Source organism: Rhinolophus sinicus, chromosome 3, assembly GCF_057876585.1.
Source record: "Rhinolophus sinicus isolate RSI-liver-muscle chromosome 3, RSI-T2T, whole genome shotgun sequence".
Classification (NCBI taxonomy): domain Eukaryota; kingdom Metazoa; phylum Chordata; class Mammalia; order Chiroptera; family Rhinolophidae; genus Rhinolophus; species Rhinolophus sinicus.
The window spans coordinates 83,630,276-83,652,460 of NC_142503.1; the positions used below are offsets into that span (position 1 = coordinate 83,630,276).

Here is a 22,185-nt window from a genome sequence, read left to right on the forward strand (position 1 = left end):
TTTTTTTGGTTTTTTATTTTTTTTTATTTTTAGAGTTCAGTAGGACTGAATTTTTATTTTATTAATGGATAACTTTTACCAGCTTGTCATTTTCTGTGAATTTTAGAACTTATTCAGAGAGGAGATCCCTTGAGGTTCAAAAATATTGTGTCACATCGATACTTGTGAGTTATTTGGGAGTGTTAAAGGTAATTGAGGTGGAAGAATGTTTACATAAGGAATAAGTGAGAATCTTTAGCCTCCTAATTGAAATTTTTCTTCCCCAAATCAACCAAGTAGTACATGTTATATTTAAAAAGCAGACATTTCAGGGATTGGAAACATATTTTTAATTATCAGTAACATATACATGCATATAGCTATTAATTTTAACTTATTTTTAAAATAAAATATGGTCATGAAAAACAATAATGCTTAAAATAAAATTTTTTAGACATGTACTTAGAGTTGTTAGAAATGAAATAAAGTGAACCTGAAGGGTAATGACATTTTTAATACTCAATTGAGATTAGAGACACTCTTTCTGATATCCCAATGCCAAGCATGTGAGTGCCTGGCGTATATTAAGATGATAGATGGACAGACAGCTGGAAGCCCCAATGAATGATAGTAAATATGTCTTCTCATGTATCCAAAGGCCATTGATATCAGCTAGCTTTTCATACAGGGGTAACAATCTTGATGAAACAATTGATCTTAAATCTGTAGTTGCCAGTCTGGCTCAGTATTAATACTGACAGTAGTTGTTTTTTTTTTTTTAAAAGCAAATATGTTAAAACATCTCTGTTAGAAAAGATTACAATTTGAAAGAAAGGATCATTCTACAATCTTAAAACTAATAAAGTAATTTAAGGCAAAGAGGTACGTCAAAGAAGCTATCCCATAGCTCAGATACTACTAGCTCAATGCAAGTCCCGGGTCTTTATCAAGCTGTCTGTATTCTCTATTGGAAGTGTGTGCCCTGGCACATGTGGGTTGTGTGGCCTGCTATCATCTACCCTCTGATGACTGTCCATCTCTAGCCCTCTCGCCGTGCTAGGCACCCGTGAGTGCGGAATGATTATTAGTAACTGGTGGTGACTTTACAATTCCATGATCTATATATATATATACATACACACAAACACATACACAATACAAGGATGCTAACTCATTTTTCTACTTAGTGTGTATGTCCTGGCACCTGAAATACCTGCCTTGAAATTTTAATACTGGTTAATGTAGGAACACTTCTGCTTAAGCATCACTCACTTAAAAGTGTAATTCGATTTCTTTCTGCACCTTTTGAACCTAGGAAAAAGAGAAATGCTTCAAATTCTGTGGTGGCCCAGGGTTTCACAGTTTAAAAAAGAAAATCACAGCTGTCTGATTATGCAGCACAGTCCTCGGTTTTACAGAAAGTTGTTCTTCTCTTTCCCCCTTATTCACCAACCCCTCAAGTATGTAACGCTATGTGCTTTGCAAATTTGAAGTATATTTCAGACACAAACACACTCACACAAAAAACATGTATGACTGATTCTTGGATGACCTAGAATAAGGTTCCTGTATCCACATATATTATGTCATCTATTCTGGATAATTTGAGAATTTTTAGCATTCCTCTTTCTAAAGCTGAACATAAAAAGATGTGGAAAAGGTGAAAATTCTAATATATTTTCCATTAATTTTTTTAAAGTATTTGAGCGACAGTTGTGGTTTGAGGGACTTTTCAGATGATTTTTATTTTACGGCAGTAAGGAAATTGTTTTGGCTAATACTTCAATATACTTAAATGTGTATTATCTCTGGATGTATCACATCTATCATCAGAATAACTTCCCATTGACACAGTTGTCCTATGTATACCAGTCCCCAAAATGGTAATTTTTAAGAACGCCACTTAAACTCTCTCTGCCAATAGGAAATTGAAAGAGGAGAGGGGAGCATCAGCAAATGTTAGACAGGAATTGGGCAGCTCAATTACTTAATTCGTCCCAAAACAAAAACTGACCTGAGTCAGAATGAAATTGTACACTTGACAGAAAGAAAGGAGTTTACCTACGAGTTTAAAAATGTAAACATAAATTTTATATAGGGATGTAACTATCTGAATACATATATTGCCATTTCTCCGCTATATAGTAATATTTCTTGACACCAATGGTAATGTATTTGTTCCTTCCTCAGCACCAAATGTGTCCATATCTATTTAAACAGTAGGAACCTCATTTCTAAATTAATCTATGCCAGGACATATAAAAGTCAGTTATTATTGTGGGTTACTGAAGTTTCAGCACTTAGAAAATTCCCAGCTCAAAGTAATTTGGGCTCATTTGTTGAAATATTATTTTCCCCTCTTGCACTATAATTTCAAAAGGAGCATAAGAAATTTTTGATTTCTTTGAAAGAGCCAAGTGTGCAACTACAGAAGTGAAACATTATGTTAATTCACAAAGTAATGTGAATAATAATATTAAAATTTTCCCAAATAATGTCAATTTAAATGTTCAAAATCCAGTTATGTGCTTTGGTATAAAACAGTACAAACAAAAATTCCTTTGTTGTTTTCTGTTCTCGTTTTCAAAATACATAAATCCTACTGAAGTTAATCTATTTTTTTTTCCCCACTTCAGAACACCAGGCACTGATTTATCCATTGGGAGTCTTGGCTTGGTTTTTAATACCTATATTAAGAAACAAAATAAGACAAATTATTAACCTGATAATATTTTAAATGAGTACAGTAGACAAGTTTGAAGTCAACATTTTAAAAAATTGAAGTATCAGTTTCCCTCCATCTAAGCAACAGTCACCTTCTGAAATTATCCATTAATACCTGATTTTAACAGATTTGTCAGTAGCAGAGAGTGTATGCCTGATACCTACAGACCTGATGTTTATAGTGGAAAGAAATGCCTTCTGAACCAATCAGACCAGCATCCTGCCCAGGTGAATTCACTCCATGGAGCCAGTGTGGCATGTGCACCGAGAAGCAGAGTCCTGGGCTCTGCACCGTCCTGCATTAATCCTTTCCCAGCGTGGTTTTGGTAGAATGAGGCATTAATGGGCAGGACAGTGGGTCAAAGCCAATAAATCACATATTGGTATGTGCTGGAATTCTATCTAAGATTTCATTCGAAGAAGGGTTTCAGGACTAAGAAAATTAGGAAGGCCCCTCCACACATCCCTTCTTTTGTGGGGTATTTCCCTAGTACTTGTTCTAGAACTCAAATTTGTGAACCCTTGATTTCTCCAGAGTAGGCAGTCTGAGGTCTTCAGTTGCATTCTTTAAGGCAGTGATTTTTCAGAATGTACTTTGAAGAACTCCAGGAATTTCTTCAAAGCTCCATCCTGGGCTATTTGGCAGGAGCAGGAAACCCAACTGTTTGGGCTCCCACGTGGTCACCCACACTGCATATTGCGTATTTTATTAGGTTGGTGCAAACGTAATTGAGGTTTTTGCCATTTTTAATCTTCTAAACCGCAATTACGTTTGCACCAACCTAATACATATTCAGCGTCCACACAGGCTTCTTGTGTGTGTACGTCTTGTCTTGAAAACTACACTTTAGAATGATAACTCGAGTAGTACATCCCCCCTTCTGTAGCATCACTTTTAACTACGTGATAGCAGACTCCTTACCATTTCTACCTTTGCTCTAGTTTACAAGGAAGCTACAGTAGAAGAAACAGACGTGTCCTGTATAATGCAAATCACAAAATGCTTTGTGAAGAGAGTAGTACTTTATGAGGCAAATGAGACTCACGGTGAAATCGTGCAGCCCGAGGCATAGGCATGATGTCCTGTGTAGCGGATGTCACAGCGCACGACATTGTTGGAATAGTCTGATTCTGGCACCAGGTAGCTGGGGTTCACGCTGACCTAGGCAAGGCAAAGGTTATCCGCATTTCAGATTGATTTCATCAGCAGTGTGTCCTGCTCAATTGCTTCCTGTTTTCACAGGGCTGGCATGCTCCAGCTAACTCAAGCAGGCAGGGTTAAGGTAGGCAAAGGGTTCAACTCGGAAGAATTTTTAGGAGGAGGCTGTGTATTTCTCCCTGAAGTTCTTTAAGAGATGTTTTCATATATCTGGGTTCGTTTCGAAACAGTTGTATAAGATGTATAATTGCTTTCAGGATTGTGATTATTCAACGTTTGAATCCAGAGGAGGGGTCTATTGCATTGCAATTGAATATATTGTAATACATTACAGGTACAGTATTTTCAAAGGTCTCTACCTTTAGAATGTAGTTTCCAGGTTGTAAATCTGTAATATCAATCCATTGGCAGTCTATGTCTGCATTATAAGTATCGTAACAGCCAGGACTCAACCCCTAAAACAAATAAAATAAAAATAATTTAAAGATGGTATTTAGTTAGGGTATGCTAAAGAATATGCTTACTATGTGCAAATTAAATTTTAAGTTAGTACTTACAAGAGTTTGACATAAAACTATACTTATATTGCATCTCCCTTGAGAAGTATATATTACTCAGCCTTATAGCACCTCCAGCTAAAAAAAATACAGGACTAATATAAGTAGTAGTACATCTAGCTTCTTAAAAGTGTCATAAATCACCATTGATAAATACAATCTTGAGTGACAAAATAGGCCTTCACCAAAATTCTACACTATCACCCATTCAGGAAAAAAGGCCATATAATAATTGATTTAGCTCAAATGTCCTCTTCTCCGTGCAGCCCTCCCCAATTCCCCCTTTTGGAAACTACCTTTCTATGCACTGCCCATGATACTTTTGTGTGTCTATAGCTATTATAATGTTTATCCTTTTTTGTGTTATAATCATACTATATCAAATCATGTCTGACTAAAGGTTGTAAGCTCCCTAAGGGCACGATCTATGGTTGCTATTTTGAATAACATTTTTAAACATGATACATATATAAATTCAGTTCTCACAACTACATGAGGCAGGTGCTATTATTATGCCCATTTTAAAGATGGGGCATCTGAGGCACAGTAAGCTTAAATATTAGGTTGGTGCAAAAGTAACTGCGGTTTTTGCAATTATGTTTAACCTTTTAAACTGCAATTACTTTTGCACCAACCTAATAACTCACCGAAAGATATATAGCTTGTAAGTGGCTGGGCTGGTTTTGAATTTAGACAAACGGGGTCCAGAGTCTCTGTTCTTAACCACCATACTATACTCTCTCACATATAGTAACTGAAATATTTTGTTGAATTAAAAGAATGAATGTATGCCCCCAGTGAGTGAATTCCACATCACTCCACTTGCTAAGATATTCACTTGAATAAGTAAATGAGTGACTTCTACCGGCTGAGAGGAGAAAAACACCAATGAGATATGGTCCTTGCTCTCCAGAAAGTTACAGTCTTGGAGAAGTTTGTTCAAATTGAAGTCTGTAGGTATATTCTTGATTCTATTAGTTCTTCACGGGAAGTTTTACTGTTGCATTTTTATTCTAATAGTAATCTGAAGTAAGTTAAAAAGCATATGCTAGAATCATTGTAGCTCAATACTGCCGTTTAATTTCAGCACTCAAAATTGCTTTGGTGCTTAAACTCACTTCGATCACCAAAGAGATGGCAAAGTCCTCTAAGCATGTTCTACCAATACTGGTCTGGCTATAGCTTGATTTGGGAAGAATGGGGGAGAATTGCGCTCGCATCGAGCATACAGTATAGCACAGACAGGCCACACGCATAAGTGCCTGTGCCACAGCAGTGAGAGCCATGGAACCACTTTGCTTACTACCGACCTGCAATTGTTCATTAAAGGTATGTTGAGAAGTAAATGCGGAGGGTGCCCAAAAAATGTATACACATTTTAAGAAAGGAAAAAAAGAAACTATTAAAATTGTAATAATATATACTGACAACAAAAGATGAATACACATCATGTGTATACAGTTTTTTGGCTCCCCTGGTATATAATGAAGAATTTTTGGTTTCTGATTCCAGCACATAATTCTGATGTTGCTACCACTCCTGCTGCATTCATGGCATTATAAGGGATTCTTGGGATTAGATACCTATTTAAAACAGGTTTCAATAATGCTGCCATGTGTATCTTACTTTCAAGTGAACCAAAGAGCTTTAAAGAAATGCTGAAATTGGTGCTGTAGGATTACTCAACTGGCAGAATTTAAGCATGAGCTTTTATTATTTGAGCTAGCAAACAAAAAAGCGAGAGTTTTTAAGGCCAGTAAGCAAACAGGTATTTCATGTATTCAAAGTCAACCTTTAAAAACAGATTAAATGGAGAACCTTAGCAGAGGCTGTCTAAACTAGCTATTTGGTTTTAGCAAAATACAACTGTTTCGTACATTAAATTAATGAGACAGTTTCTAGTTTCCTATACATTTAATATGTAAATTTGTTATCTAAGAACTTAAGAGTTATATGAAAGTATAAATATAAGGAAGTTATATCTAGTTTTATATTTGGATACATTTCAGCAACATTGTAATAGAACTAATCTAAGTCAACGTTGGGGTTTTGTGAGAATTGTTTTTACCTTTAAATAAAATACCAGTCTAGTGACAAACACAAGTACATAAATCATTTGTAATGCAAGACCCAGTGAATAATGATTAAATAGGACATAACAGGGGTTGATCAACAGGAAAGCTACCGTATAAAATGAAGGGAGGTCACCCCAAGAAACTGGGGGACTAGAAGTGCTATAAATAAATACCTGTAGTCCTAGTTTCAGATATTTCAGCAGTGAGCTGTCCAGGGTGCCTCTTTTTCTAAATGAAGAGAATGAACTCCAGGTCCCCTGCACAGGCGGATGCTGTGGGACTTGATGGAGTGAAAAGGGAATCTCTGTACGCACATATGTGTAATATGTGCATAGGTTACATCTTCTTTTGCTGAAAGAATAAGGCTGCCCCCGGGCACATGGAATGAACCTTTTCCCCCTCCAATTGCTATGATGTTCTAAGCTCAGAGAAAGAAGCCACGGTAACATTTAGCTCACCAAAAAGCTTCCTGCCACAGCCCTGGAATTTGCTTCCCCAGATGCCAGCTGCTGATCCCTTTGTGCCCTGAGTTACATACATTCAGTACTCTTTGCCCAGATTTCGGCTGGAGTAAAATTATAATGTCCTTTTACAAATAAGGGTTTCTTATGGAAATACTGGCATGGCTTTTAACTGACACAGATTTTCCCATTATATGACATGCAAACTGCTTAGTTCAGCACGATTTTTAAAAATCCATCCCAAGTACATCTGACATCAATTATACTCTAGGTTTAAATACATATGCATGGAGAAAGAAATTGTGTCGTTCTGCTCTTATTTGCATGATTAAAAGAGACAGTGTTTAAAAGTGCTTTTTAATAAACTCGTTTTCTCTCCTTTGCTAGCCACAATTACCACTCTATTTTCAATTTAATTAGGTGGAGGGAGGAATTGTTTTGCTGGTGAGAAAACAGGTATGTTTTCTGTAGTTACTTACCAAGCCTGTTAAGGAACACAGAATGAGTGCAGATATTAGAAACCATTAAGATTTTTTCAGAGAGTAAAGTGCTGCTTTTTATCATGGAATGTAATAAGGCATCAATGGGCATGCACAGTGACCTTCTGTGAGGATGAAATACTTTAATTTGGATCATCAGGCTGTCACTTTTCTTTTCCCGATTATTTCCATCTTGACTAGACGACCCTCTCAATGAAACAGTTTATAAAAGACAGTCCAGAGGAAAGCAAATAGAAGGCCACTTAGTTCTCTCTCTCTCTGAAGCCTGCGGGCTCCTGATTTCCTAATGTCCACCTACCTGTGTGTGTGCAGTGCATGCAAATCGCCTGTGGTAGCCATAGTCACAGGATGTGTCCTCAAGACAGAAACTTGCTTTGTGGCCTTCAGCCACTCTCCTCTGGGTGCTGGCATCCAGCAGGTCATAGTGGCTGAACTCGTCCATGCTGTGGTAATGTCTAATGTGCCACACAACAGAGACAGCGATCAGTAATATACAGAGAAAAAGCAACGAGGACTTTAGATGGCTTACCCGCTGCCTCCCACATTTCAATTCAGATCAAAATTATCTTCTTAAAGCCAGGTTCATGCTAGATTTTCCTTCTCCCCAGGGACAGAAATCTATCAAAATTGTAAACTTTTAACCTTGCTTCTAAGGAAAAAAAAAAAAAAAGACTATTTTGAGTATTTTACTTTTCTATTACAACCTGTTTTTATCTTTAAATATTAACTAGAAATAGGCAATACATGATCAGTGTTCCAGTGAAACTTGCCATATGTTCACTAGTATATTTCTCTTGGCTGCCACTACCGATGCTTCATTCCAAAAAAGAAAAGCACATGCGTCTGAGGAAGTTTCTGTGAGATTTTAAAGAACTGAGTTCTGCTAGATTTAAAATCATGACTGAAATGCAAAAGAGAAAAATGGTGTGTTTTACCCACCATTATTTTTTAGCTAGTTTAAACTTTTATTTATAAATAAAACAACTCTATTTTATCAGGAAATTAGGTGCTCGTGTCTATTGTTCCATTTTATTAAAGAGAAGGTGCTGAGGTGTTCATCTCACATTAAGGAAAGAACAAGAAATGGCTCGAATTGTAGAAAGTTTTAAGGTCACACACCAGGAGTTCCTGGCAGTAAACAGCTGGCCAATTTATTAAGGCAAATTATAGAATTACCTAATGTGAAAATCTTTAAATTTATGACAGAAAAGGAAGAGTCAATACATATCTTAAAAGATGGAGGTAGGTCTTTCTCTGCTTATGGAATGTATCATCTACATTTTTCTTTGAGAATGGTATCTGAATTTTTTTGTTAGCTATTTGTGGTCTTTATTGAATGCTAACTAACTGTAGCTGACCTTGGCTGCAAGAGGCTTCTTTTAGAAATCTTGCTTGTATATTGGAGTAAAATTCTAGTGAAGCCAATTGCTATATCCTGTCAACAGTTTAATAAGCTGGATTTAGACTGTCTAGTTGAAAAGAGAACAGGATCTAGTAATTGATGTATTAAAGATAGACTCCATTGGTTATGTCAAATTACATACAGAAAATTCCAAATGTATTCATAAATAACAGCAACTTTCTCCCTTTGGGCAAGAATCATCTGAAAAGTAAAAAAGCAACTCAAAAGTACCAAGAGGCCCATCCACTTACTGGTGACAGCTGTGCCATTCCCAGGAATATCTTGGTCGACTTGGTAAGAAGTCTGATGTGCCTTGGTTTTTCACTCTTTGGGGAAATCTTAGTAGTACCCTGTGATCATAATCTCTGACATCTGCCCTGTACGCCGAACTATGATTTTGAGAAAACAACCATCATTATTTTCACAGAATATAAACTAAAGACAAAAGTACAAGCAAAACCTTTTCATTGTATAATGATGACTACTCCCCTCCCCCAACTAGACTATCAGTTCCAAGAGAACAGGGCATTTCGCTTCTTTTGCTTATCGCTGAATCTCCAGATCCTAGAACAGTGCCTGGCAAGTGGTCAGAGCTCAGTGAGTATTTGTGGAATGGGTGAATGAATGACAACTACGGAAATCCACAGCTTAAACGTAAAATTGGCATTAAATAATAAAATTAGCATTGAAAATTTATATGTGGTAAGTAAACTTTGTACTTGTAAACAATTCAAGTTTAACCATGTGAATGAGTGAAACTGAGGTGGAAATTACCCCAAATCAAACAATCATCCACATGTACTTATTAAGAACTTTGACTTTAACAATACGTTTCTTCTTAAAAAATTAAAATGTAAAGTGGGTAAACAATTCTAAAAGAGTGCACCCAGATTAGATAAATGACTTCATAACTTCACAATCTTCAAAACAATATTACTATATTAATATCATACGGGGTGCAATGGTGTGAGTGATGCAAGACTGAAGAATAAAAATGATGTTTGAATTTCTTCCCTTCCTTTAGCCCGATGGTTATAAAGGGTCAAAGTGGGAGAAATATACAAACAAACATTACTATGTTCCTTCTAATATATTTTGTGTGAATGTACATTCAGATACTATTGATGACCTTATTTTACACTGTAAAAAAAATTATTATGAGACCTATCAGAACCTCTTTTGCTCCCTCTGCTGGTTTCCCAGAAGCAAGCTCCAGAGAAACCCATTCCTAAAATTGCTATGATTTTATTTTAGGACTGATGGAAAAACAAAGCTCTTGCTCACGCTGTTATTCTGGCTGAAGTAATACCAAAACAACTAAGTTAATTGTGGCTTCAAACAAAAGAAGACAACTTAACCTTTGCCAATAACGAGTTCCACACTGGCAAATTAGCCCCCAATCTTTTAAGCGTGTGTTAAGCTCATCCATTGCACTATTTTTTCCACTTTGTACTACAGTTGTCTAATAGAAAGCTATTGGGAACAGTTGGCTCCAAAGTTTAAGGATCTTGGAAAGAAAACAGGAGAACACGCACACACACACTCTCCGGGATAAGGGTTTGCTCCATCTCCCTGATTGGTGCTGCAGTTTGAAAGACAGAACCCACAGACATATTCAAATTTTTAACCCTCCATCCAGGTCAACATACTCAGGATACTAAGTCCCACTTCCAGACTCTTGGATACTAAGTCCCACTTCCCGACTCTTGTCAGCACAAAACAAGAGTGGTCAGAACCAGGCACCAGGTCAGCCCTGGGAACCAAGACGGGGGAGCCTCACCGCCACGATCCCAGCCCCGTACCTGGCCAAGCAGTTTTCCTCCGCAGCGCATCTCAGGTTGTACATGGACATCTTTTGCACGTACGTGGATGCCTGGATGTAGTAAGGATCGGGCACCAGGTCCGGGAGACCTAAACGTCAGTGGGCGATGGGCACAGCAGTGAGACAACCCAGCGCCCCCTACCCCGCCTCCGGGTCCCTCCAGGTCCCTCCTATTCCTTGTCCTTCGCCCAACCGGACTGCGGTGCCGGTGTCTGGCTGCGGGTAGCAGGAGAACAGGGACGCCCCGGGCTGCAAAGCAAAGTGGAAAGGCAGCAGGAGGGGCCAGGCGCGCGGTTTGCACCAGATTCCAGGGCTGCCTCTGCAGGAGCAGGGGGAGGGATCGGCTCCGCGGGGACTAGGGCCTGCCGCGCCCAGGCAGCCACGTCGGGGAGCCCCCAGCCACGTTGGGAATGGGAGCACGGGCGCTTCCAGCGACTTGGGGTGCTTACCGTACTGGAAGTAGCCGGTGCCGTATCCGGGCCGGTACCTGCTCCCAGGCCGAGGCCTTTCGTACGTGTCGTAGTAGTTGTAATAGGGATTGTCGTCGGAGTACTTGTACGGGTTGTAGGGGTCGTCGCCCACCATGCCGTCCACGCGGCTGGGCGGCCTCAGGTTGCTTAGTGCCGGGCGCTCTGCTTGTTCCGTCCGGTTATTTGCACGCGAGGCGCCGGAGGTGCCGGCCCCCGACGACAAGTAACCAGGTTGGAACCAGTGACGGGCGGCAGGCCTGGGGCGGCCGGTGGCGGCTCCGGACGAGCCAGTGGTCCGCGCCCGCGTCGGTGCCGTGCGGTTGTTGCGGAGCAGCAAGATCGGCGTGCGCGGCTGTAGGGCAGCAGCGTTGGCGGCACCCGGGGCCGTGGCGCCCTGGTCCCGTCTACGCTGCGGCTGGTACTGCGCGCCCTGGCTCAGCAGGCTGAACACCTGCCCGTTGTTCTCCCACTGGATCCTCTGGCTCCACGCGCCCGGAGCCGCCGGCGGCTCCCGAGGGGGCTGCTGCTGGCCGGCGGCCGGCGGGGCGCAGCGCAGAAGCACGCAGAGCTGCAGTGGCCCGAGCAGGAGCGCGGTCCAGGCGAAGCGCATCGCTCCGTGTGCTGGACTGTCCCCACTCCAGGGGGATGTAGCTCAGGAGAAAGTAAAACGGGGCTCAAATCACGTGTGAGAGAGAAGTCTTCAACCAAGGAGGCAGGCGGAGTGCGAGTATCTTAGTCCCCACCAAGCAGTGCCAAGGGTGTGAGCTGCAGACCCTTCTCCAGTAACGACAGCTGCTGGGACGTGGCACCCGGCTCCCTTCTCTTTCCTAGTCCTTACGGAAGGCGACGGAGAGCGCGCGGCGGCCCCGGAGAGCGCGCAGTGTCTGGAGTGAAGGAAGGAGGAGAGATTTTAAACTTTCTGGCACGTTTGCAAAGTTACACAAGCCGTTCTGGCCCGGCCACCCCTCCGCTATTTGTTCACGTAATGTGATTGGAAACGTGCAAGGGGGACAGCTCCTTAACTCTGCCCCTCCCTCCCCTCCCGGTCCTATCCTCCTCCCCCCAGACACGTTGCACAAGGAGCGTTAAGGGGAAAGAACAAAACGGAACACACATCCTGAGACACGCTCGGCTTAATCTGGGGCGAACATGCAGGAATTTCAAAAGACTCAGACAGGCAAAGGCAGCCAGGCCATGGGGCGACGCCAAAATATGCATGAAGAAAAATGCTATTAGGTCACCAGCCCTGGAGAGGCGGGAAGTCCGGAGGTGGGAGGGTGTTGGGGGCGAGAATTGGGGGGGTGGGGGGAACGATTGTGACTAACATTATCCATAAGGAGTTAACCAGACAAATTTCCCAATGCGTACCCACTCACTTTTAAGCGAAGCGCCCTCCACAAATAAAACCGAGGATATCAAATGTTGTTTTCTTGTGTGTAGGTAATAGGAGAAATGGGTTACAAATTTGTTTCCTACACTGAGTATTTTAATATCCAAAAGTGAAATGTTACAGGGAACAAAAGCCAGCTAATGCTGAAGCAATGAATAAACCTGTCTCTTTTTCAAAATGCTGGCTGATTCCTACTTTGAGTGGAAGTGAAGAACCATCTTTCATCTTGACCGTGTCTACCAGGAAGTTTCTTTAAAGTGGGCTGAAGCAAGTCTGCCTAATAGAGCACTCAGAAGACAGCTTCAAAGAGCGTTTTATCTGACTTTTTTTTTTGGTGGGGTGGGGGCCCATCTACATCTACTAAGGAGGTTTGACTTTGGATTTTAAAAACTTAAATCACCATTTGTTAAATGGTGAAAAGTCCTATAGTGTTTGATTGATTTTCCAATTTAAACAAAGAGGTTGCTGAAGAAACAGCCTTGGGGTTCAGATGTTGGTAAAGAAAGGAGAGTAAGAGTAGCCAGAGGAGAATGGGTGGGAGGATAAGGTGGGAAGTAGGTAACTGCTGACTGGAAAAATGGACCAGTGATTCACATACCTCTCAGGTTTGGGGCAGCGCCGGAAACATTTCAAAGAAAAATTGGTAGTAAACCGCTCTATTTACAACAACTACTCAAACCCCAATTTTAATAACTATTTTATTGGTGTCATCGGGCTGTTGTCAAGATATACTTCAATATTCAGCTATCTCTGTTAGTCTCTGTCTCTCCATGTTTAATCACCACATTTTGGTGGTATGGTGGACATCTGCTGATTTGACTGCCCAGCATCCATTTCTCTTTTTTCTGGTAAGGACAACTGTATTTTCCTTTGGGAAACTTCCTACCCAATTGAATTATGGAACTGACTGAGCATTCGCGAGACTTCCCCCATTCCAAGTAGTAGTTAGTCATGAGATCCAAGCTTGTCTAATCAAATTGTCTCTGTAGAATTTAAATCTGGAGCAGGACACAAGGGTCAAAAATGTTGGAGCCCATTGACTCCTCCCACTACTGAAAGTAAGTGTCTGTGGGGTCTTGGTACCCAGAGTACCCCCTGAGCTGTTTTATACCAGTGCCTTCCAAGACCTGGTTCTTCCACTTTTCCTTCTGTTTTTCCCATGTGTTTCTTTGTGGCTTCACATGGTCACAGTCAATTTCTGTTATTCATCACGTAAAGACCCCAGACTGACACTGAGAGAGCTGTGGCCGGTTCTCTAATCTAATCAGATCACAGGATTTTGCGTCAAAGGCAGTGGGTTTGTCTCTTTTGGAGTCAAGTTAGATTTGCTGGGCCCATGACCACACAGCATCTTTGCTCACAAAGCGACGTCAGGTGGAAGCTTGCCAACGGATCGGCAAATCAATTGCTTATACGATGAAGATACAAATTCAAGATGCACATTTCCCTGCTGACAGTTCAGTGTCATTTCTCTCTGTGAAGGACAGAGACATCTCTAGCTGTCATTTTACAGACGTGATGCAGTGGTTAAAATTAAACTACTGAATTTCTCCAAAGCCACAAAGAGAAGATAGAGTAAAAAGAAGCAGGTGTATATAATTTGAATGGACAGGCCAAATTATAGGAGAGGCAGGAAGGGAGAGACTATAATTATCTCTCATCTGAAAAAGACTGCATGCACCCATGAACAACGTATTCCCCAGAAGAGAGAGGCCTGTAACTGCTTGGCCACATGTCCCTCAGGGAAGACCTCTGCTGTGGAGGTCACACTGTCAGAGCAGCAGACCACAGCAGCTTGTAATGGGAAGGAAGAAAGCTTATGCTGCATCTCAGATAAAACTTCCTTGTTTTCAGTTCTGGTTCTCGCAGAAAGCAAGCTATGTGTCTCTGGACAGCTGACTTGCTTTCCCTGGCTCTTAGTTATCTGGAGAAATCAAGAATGAACCCAAATCCTTTCTAAAGTATTTTTCCTAATTTTAAAATCTCTGATTTTTGTGAATACACAAGTAATTTCAGCTATTTTCAAATCATTCCCTATGTTCCATTATGATTATTCATGTTTAATTGAATAATTACTTCAGTAGGACTTTACTACATTGGATGTATTTTAAGTGTGAGCTAGAATCTGCAGACTGCCATTTTCTCTTTTTACTTATTTCCCACCTATGAAATTCAGTATACATTTATTTCTTTTACAAATACTTCTTGAACACATTTATGCTGTGAAGTGTAGTGTATCATAATGGTGATTGGCACATAGGAACATTCAATGAGCGTCAACTGAGTCAATCATTTTCAAAATTTACAGCTGCATGAGGTTCATCAGTTTTTGGGTTTTTTTTAATTTGCTCCAACAGACTTGAAAATGTCTTATCAGAGTATAAATAACTAATAAGAACAGTAATGGAGTACAGTATTTATTTTCTTTTAAACACACACTACTTTAGTGGGAAAAAAACACATTCCCCTTTGTGACAAATCCTAATGACACGCTTAGTTGGTTTTCTCTCTCTTCCACTTTCTCTAAACTCTCTCTGGCTTAAAACAGCCAAGTGAAAACAAACATGTGGCTACCACATTGGGGACAATTGAAAGTGTTTGTGAGCCCCATGAGAGACTGTCTAGACACACATTGTGCTCTGTTCAATGACAAAACTATTATTCACAGTATATGAGAAACTACAATTCCTTCTACTCAACATTGAAATTAATAATAATAATTAGAAATAATAATAATAATAACTGGAGCTACATCAGGATACCTTTAGCTTTTTAGATTTGGTAAGCTCCACAGCTGATTTCACTTTGACCTGGAGACTTTCTTTTTGTGGACATTTCTCCAGTATATACGATAGAGGAAGAAAGCTGGAATTCTTCTTCTTAGGTTCTAGGTTATCAATATCAAGGTCAAGGGCTTGCACTGCAATGTCTGGCCCAGTGACCAAGAAGTGAAAGTTGTCATAAGTCTGTGTTCCTAATACCTGTTAACTGCCTTTATGTTTTGGGATAATTCATATACATGGAAAGTGTAGTATGCAGAAAGCCCAAACCATAGAGCCGTGTCACTGAATGACCAAAGCCAAAACACCAATGCCGCAGGGAGAGGACTCTAGGTTGAACATAAATGCATTTGTTTGGGAGTCATCCAAATCTTGTTCTTTGGTAAAGACTAATGCTCGTATGTGCTTTGGTGCCATGTCGTTTTGAACACATCGCAGAGAATAAAATAAAGTGTGAAGTTGGAGATCTGTGAAGGGAAAATAACGGAGAGCAGGTAATATTATATTTTAAAAAAGGAATTCAGAAAGGGGAACAGAGTGAAGTAAAGAAGCAGAAACCTTTTTACCGGGAGTGAAATGGAGGAGAGGAATAGTGAGTCTTAAAGTGAACAGTGTGCTTGTGTTTCCTTCTCCTCATTCTTGTGTTCTGCCACATAGCACTTCCAGGTACTCACCCAAATATAAAAAGGAGACAGTTGGTACACACTTGTCTGTGTGTGAAGACTGAACTGGAAAAAAAAAAAAATCTGTAAACAGACTGGGTAGGAGAATTCCAGAAATAATGAATTTTAAATATATCTTGTTTGGTTACCTATCCCCTTGGGCCACCTAGGGAATGGAAAAGTGGAACTTAACCCTAGGGAACAGAAAAGTATTTCATTCTGGTGTCTTTAATGCATATTCATATATGATTAAGTTAATAATGTTAGTCACTATAACAAAGTGGAAAAGTGAGGAGAGGTGAAGTTATGATAGGAGAATGGATCTTTGAAATTCAGTGAATCAGAGTCCCATGTAATTTGGTTATATTGACCACGAAAATAAAGGGTCAGCCAGTTGGCAAAACTGCCTTCATGTAAAGTCCAAGTGATTTGATTGGGCCTGACGGACTGTCCAATGACAATGAAGCAACTGTTCTTCACACTGCAGGGTGTCCTGGGGTCATTTCTGCTTTTAATTGATTAGAATACAGTGTGTTTCTGGTCTACATCTCGGCTTATTTGCTGCTCCTTAGCTCGTCCTGGATTCAGCTTCAATGCTGCAGAAACCGATCCGTGTTTTAATGTAATATAACCTGGGCACGATCCTCTGAGATGGTAGGATAGAGGTAAGGAGGACATTTATGCTTACCTAAAAGCATGTCCTTCATCTGCCCGTTCCATGCAAGGATTGTAATCCACCATTAGTCATCCTTCTGCTTTAACTTAACTCTGCATACACTGGTTTCTTTGGGGGCCCAAGAGGAGCAAGACAACAATTACTAATAACCTCATGCAGACTATATGGAGTTGTGTGTTTTTTTTCCTCCCCTATAAATAATAGTTCTCAGAATATTTGAGGCTGTGATGTATGGTTGGCATAGAGGCGGAAGATTTTGACGGTGCTGGGAAGATGAAAACCTGTTTCCTAATTGTGTTTGAGGTCAGGTTTGAGAATCATAGTTCTTTCTTTCTGTTCTTCTTAAAATACTACTCATTTTACCATCTTACTTCCTCTCGATTATATAACAGCTTGAGCAAAAAATCAAAGATTTTTATATAATGGCTTTTAAAGGAGAGTCTTTTAACTCAGGCCCAGTTAGTTACAGTTGGTTCATTTTTGTAAACATGGGTTTCTTTGGTTTGCACTTATTTTCTTTTCTTACATTTCAACTATTTCATGGATCTCTTCCAGAAGGTGGAAGATAAAAAGGGAAAAACTGAAACTCATAGTCTGTGGGAATTCTGTCTCCTGTAGGTCACATGAGAAAAAGACGGTGACGTATTTTTTGTACTTTATTCTCAATGGTCTGTATATGTTTCTGCAAATAATACAGGGACCTTTAATATAATGGCATATGGAGAGTATTAAATGATTGAATGAAAATATTAAATGAAACATTGAATAAATATTAAGTGGAAAATAATTGTATACAACCTCAAAATGATCTGTGGCTAAGGAATCTCCAATGCCCAAATAACTGAGTTGAATACACAAGGCCTTTTCAAGTTTGCTAAATGGATCCCTAGTAGAAGAAGGAAATAATAAGGAAATACACAATAACAAGGAAAATAAGCAATTTAGTCACCCTCTAACAGGATAGTGTCTGTCCTCTCATAAATAAAAAGCTTTTTTTTATTTCTTGTCATTTACTATATTCCTAACACAATGCAAAGTACTTAAATGTATTACCTCATTTTATCCTTACAATAATCCTGTGATGTGCGTACTTTCATTTTATGAATAAGAAATGGAAGCTGAGAGAGATTCAGCAATATGCTCAGCTAAAAAAATGGGAAAACTGATCTTGAACCCAGGTCTATCCTGTTATCAACCCCATATTAAACTCTTGCAATGCGAAATAGAAGGTAAATATTTGTTTCTTTGATTTTCTTTGTTTTAATTGTTGGGACAATTAAATGAGTGACTCATTCAGGTAATATGTCAAGGAGATTGTGGCCAGGACAATTAAGTGAATAGACTAGCAATGGCGGTGGGTTAAGTGTGACATACAAGTAAACTGGAAGGTGACAAGTAGTAGAAAGAACACTGGTGAAGGAGACCGACAGTCCTTGGATAACTGCTACCTCTGCTGTTTACTAACAAGATGTTCTTGGACGAATTAACTATTCTGAGACTTGGATTCCTCAACGACGAGTGAAGGTAACAAGACCTATTGCAGAGCTGTTGTGAGAATGAAACATTTGTAAAGTGTAGGACGGAGAATCTAGTTCATATTAGACACTAAGTAGATGGTAACTGTCATTGCTGCTTGGTATTTGGACATTAGAATTTAAAAGGTAGCAAAAAGACTATTTGTGTATAGACAATAATGCAGAAAGGCATTTTTTATAAACATGGGGAAAGGGACAGTCTACTTATGAAATGCCTATTTTGGTACTTTGAGACAGGCAGATATTTTTGAAAATAAATCAACTTTGTTGAGATATAATTTATGTAAAATAAAATGCACAGCTTTCAAGTGTATGGTGTGATTAATTCACCTGGATTAGTTTTATCTACTCTAGAACTTCATATAAGAAATTATACAATAGATAGCCTCTTATGTATTTTTTTTTTTTTGCCCAGCATGTCCGTTAAGATTCATCCATGTTGTTGCTCAATTAGCAGTTTGTTTGTTCTTCTTAATAAGTAGTATTTCATGCTATGAACATACCATGATTTGTTTGTTTTCCAGATCAAGGCTGTTATGAAAAAAGCTGCTATGAACAGTCATCTGCAAGTTATTCTGTGGATGTATTTTTCATTTCTTTTTTGGAAATACTTAGAGGTAGATTTGCTGCACCTGTAGAGTAGGTACATGTTTAATTTCATAACAAACTGTCAAATCTTTTTGGAAGTAGTTGTATTATTTTACATTTATGCCAGCTACCTATAGAATTCCCACTATTCCATGTCCTTGCCAACGTCTGATATTTCAGTCTTTTCCTATTTTAGCCATTGTGTTGAAGTGATATGACAATATTGTTTAATTTGCATTTCCTTAATGACTAATGATTTTGAGCATTTCTTTTATGTGCTATTTTTCATGTGCTACACATCTTTGAAATATATATTCTAATCTTCGGCCCAAGTTTTAGTTAGTTATTTTTTAATATTCTTATTGAGCTATAGGAGTTTCTTTATACATTCTGGATACAAGATTTATATGAGGCATATATATTACAAATATTTTCTCTGAGATTTTATTTTTTTTAATGATGTCTTTTGAAGAATACGAGTTTGTAATTTTGTAAAATCCATTTTATCAATTTGTTTTATGGTTAGTGTTTATCCTGTCAAAGAAATCTTTTTTAGCACAAGTCCACAAGATTTTCTTCCATGTTTTCTTCTAGAAGGGTTATAATTTCAGCTTTGTGTTTAGATCTATGATCCATTTAAAAATACTGTTTGGTATAATATGAGGTAGGAATTGAGTTTTGAGTTTTGTTTGAGTTTTGTTTCTACATGGATATCTAGTTGGTCCAGTACTTATTTGTTGAAAAGACTGTTATTTTTCCAATGTGCCCCTTGGCACCTTTGTCAAAAATCAATGTACCTTATATGTGCTAGTCTGTTTCTGGATGTCCTATTCTTTTTTCAGTGACCTTTTTATTTATGCTTATGTCAATACCACAGTCTTGACTCTTTCAGCTTTATAGTAAGTCTTGAAATCAGCTAATGAAAGTCCTCCAGTTTTATTTTCTCCAAAAACTATTTTGACTGTTTTCGGTCCTTTGCATTTCCATATACAGTGGTGCCTCGGTTTTCAAACATAATCCGTTCCGAAAGACCGTTTGAGTTCTGAAATGTTAGAAAACAGCCAACAGCTAGGCCTCAGGATCTTGCACTCTGTGGAAGCCACATGACATGTTCACCTTCCGAGGCGTGTTCGAAAACGGAAGCATTTACTTCCAGGTTTACGGCGTTCGTAAACGGAAATGTTCATCAGCGGAGATGTTCAAAAACCGAGGTACTACTGTACAATTTAAAAACAGCCTGTCAATTTCTACCTAAAAAACTGCTGGAATTCAGATTGAGGCTGCATTGAATCTGTTGATCAATTTGGGGACAATTTACATTTTAACAATAGGAATCTGCCAATCCATAAACATGGTATATCACTTCACTTACTCAGGTCTTCTTTATTTTCTTTCAGCAATGTTTTGTAATGTTCAGTATAGAAACTTTGCATCTCTTTCATTAAATTTATTCCCAAGTATCTTATATGTTTTCAGGTTATTGTAAATGAAAAAATGTAAGAGTAATTTTCTTGTTGCTTGTTTATAGAAATACAATTTATTTTATTGATTGACTTTACATCCTCAAAAACTTTTCTTCATTAATATTTAAGGAGGAGAAACTGCAAAAAGTCCTGGTGTATGTAAATAAGAGATGAAAAAGATCAAGAGACACAAGGAAAGATTCTATACCAACAATTTTAGAAAATAGGTGATGAGAAAACAGTACCATATCAGCTAACTATTGCTATTTAACAAACCGTTTTAAAACTTTGTGCCTTAAAATAATACACTTACTATTATATCACAATCCTTTGGGTTAGCTGAGTAGTTCTTCTATTTTCACCTGGGCTCACTTATACAGATACATTAAGCTGTATTTTTGTCTCAGAAGCATATGCAATATATACTTTATTCTATCTGTGAATGAATCACTTTACTGGGAAAAATAATTTTGACCATAAAACAATCTGTTTAAAAGAGCATGAGTAATTCATTTCACATACTCACAATATTAGGTAATTCCAAATATATTCACTTGCTATTTAATCTATAATATTAATACTTCTCAACTAATTATGGTGATTCATAAAAAATTAAAAGATAAAGTAGAAAGTATTTATTTACTTTTAAAATAACTTTAACCCATCACAGAATTAATAGAACAGAGTTGTGTAAAAGGAGGCAAGGGTAGTATTTGTACATATTAGTCTTTGTTTAGTTATGGATAAGAAAGAAAGAATTTTTATATAAAAGGTTAATAATACATTAACACATATATATCTATTCAAAAACTTTTAATATATGTCATGTCCACAACTGATTCTTTTGCTGCAACAAAAATTTTCCTTTATTGTTCTTTATCTTAGTAACCAGAACCCCAGCTGGCTGGTCCAGAAACCTGAAAGTTTTCCCTCAGGTCACCCTGTCCTTTACCCCAACATCCATCCAAATCATTTCTAAACATAGTCCATTGGATCTCCTTTATGTTTCTTGGGCATTTCTACTTTTCCCCATCTCCACTGCAAACACCCCTGTCCAAGTCATCAATTCTCTCTCTCTCTTAGGCAATAGCCTCCTAATCAATTTCCCCACATCCATGTATGCCCACCACTCTCGTATTCCATACTGTAGCCAGGGTGATTTTTTTTTTTAAACAAACACATTTGACCATGCCATTCCTGTCATCAAAACAATTTAGGAGAATCTCACTGCCCTTAGGGTAAAGTAGAAAATCCATACTATGGCCTAATGGACCCTGCTCTTCTTCAGGGTCTATGCCACCACCACCCCCATCTCCCCACAGCCCCACCTCCTTTAAACTGCTACTATTCATTGCAATTTACAGACCAAACTATGATGCCTCGCCCATCAGTACCATTCTGCATGAACCAGTCTTTACTAGTTTGCTAAGCCAACTTTGTCTCATTTTTCAAGTCCCAGTTCAAATGTCATTTTGTTCTGGAAGCTTTTCCTTAACCTCAGGAAAAGGTCAGCTCCTTCTCTTTGGACATATATAGAATACGGCATCTCACCTCTAATTATGTGTTCTACGTCTGTCTTCCCAAGTGAACTATATTTCCATAAGGATATAAATTTCATCAATAATATATTAATCCAAGTTGCTTATTTCCGTCTGTAGGAATGGTGATTTCCTTTATGTATTGTGTGTAGACCAAGTACAATATCTGTTCTCAATACATGTTAATAAGTAGTAACCATAAAAATATTTTGTCCCAGCCCAGCGTGGTTTCAACAAACATGCGTTACGCTCCCAGAGTCAGTGTGCCAAATGAAAAGTCACTTCAGCTGCCTCAGCATGGGAACTTAAGTATTTACTCACTTGGGAAAGAAATGGGCATAATTGAACCAGAATAGCAGATTGCCTGCTCCAGAGAGGTCTTGGGCTGAAGCAATTGGGAGCTT

At 38.9% G+C, this 22,185-nt stretch overlaps 1 protein-coding gene and 1 long non-coding RNA gene across 2 annotated transcripts in view; both read right to left on the reverse strand.

Annotated features, from left to right (window-relative positions):
* Window positions 1-12,141, reverse strand: LOX (lysyl oxidase). Its single transcript, XM_019727998.3, has 7 exons — window positions 11,129-12,141; window positions 10,660-10,768; window positions 9,109-9,246; window positions 7,754-7,910; window positions 4,222-4,317; window positions 3,750-3,865; window positions 1-2,666 (listed from the first exon to the last, which is right to left on the reverse strand). Exons 1-7 carry the CDS (start codon window positions 11,757-11,759, stop codon window positions 2,660-2,662), a joined length of 1,254 nt encoding a protein of 417 aa, XP_019583557.1. The 5' UTR covers window positions 11,760-12,141; the 3' UTR covers window positions 1-2,659.
* The window catches only part of LOC148758518 (uncharacterized), a 17,693-nt gene continuing 7,357 nt past the window's right edge, over window positions 11,850-22,185 (reverse strand). Inside the window, exons 2-3 of the long non-coding RNA XR_016020719.1 lie at window positions 15,994-16,047; window positions 11,850-12,033 (exon numbers count right to left, since the gene is read on the reverse strand). This is a non-coding gene — a long non-coding RNA (uncharacterized LOC148758518). The remainder of the gene's footprint in view (window positions 12,034-15,993; window positions 16,048-22,185) is intronic.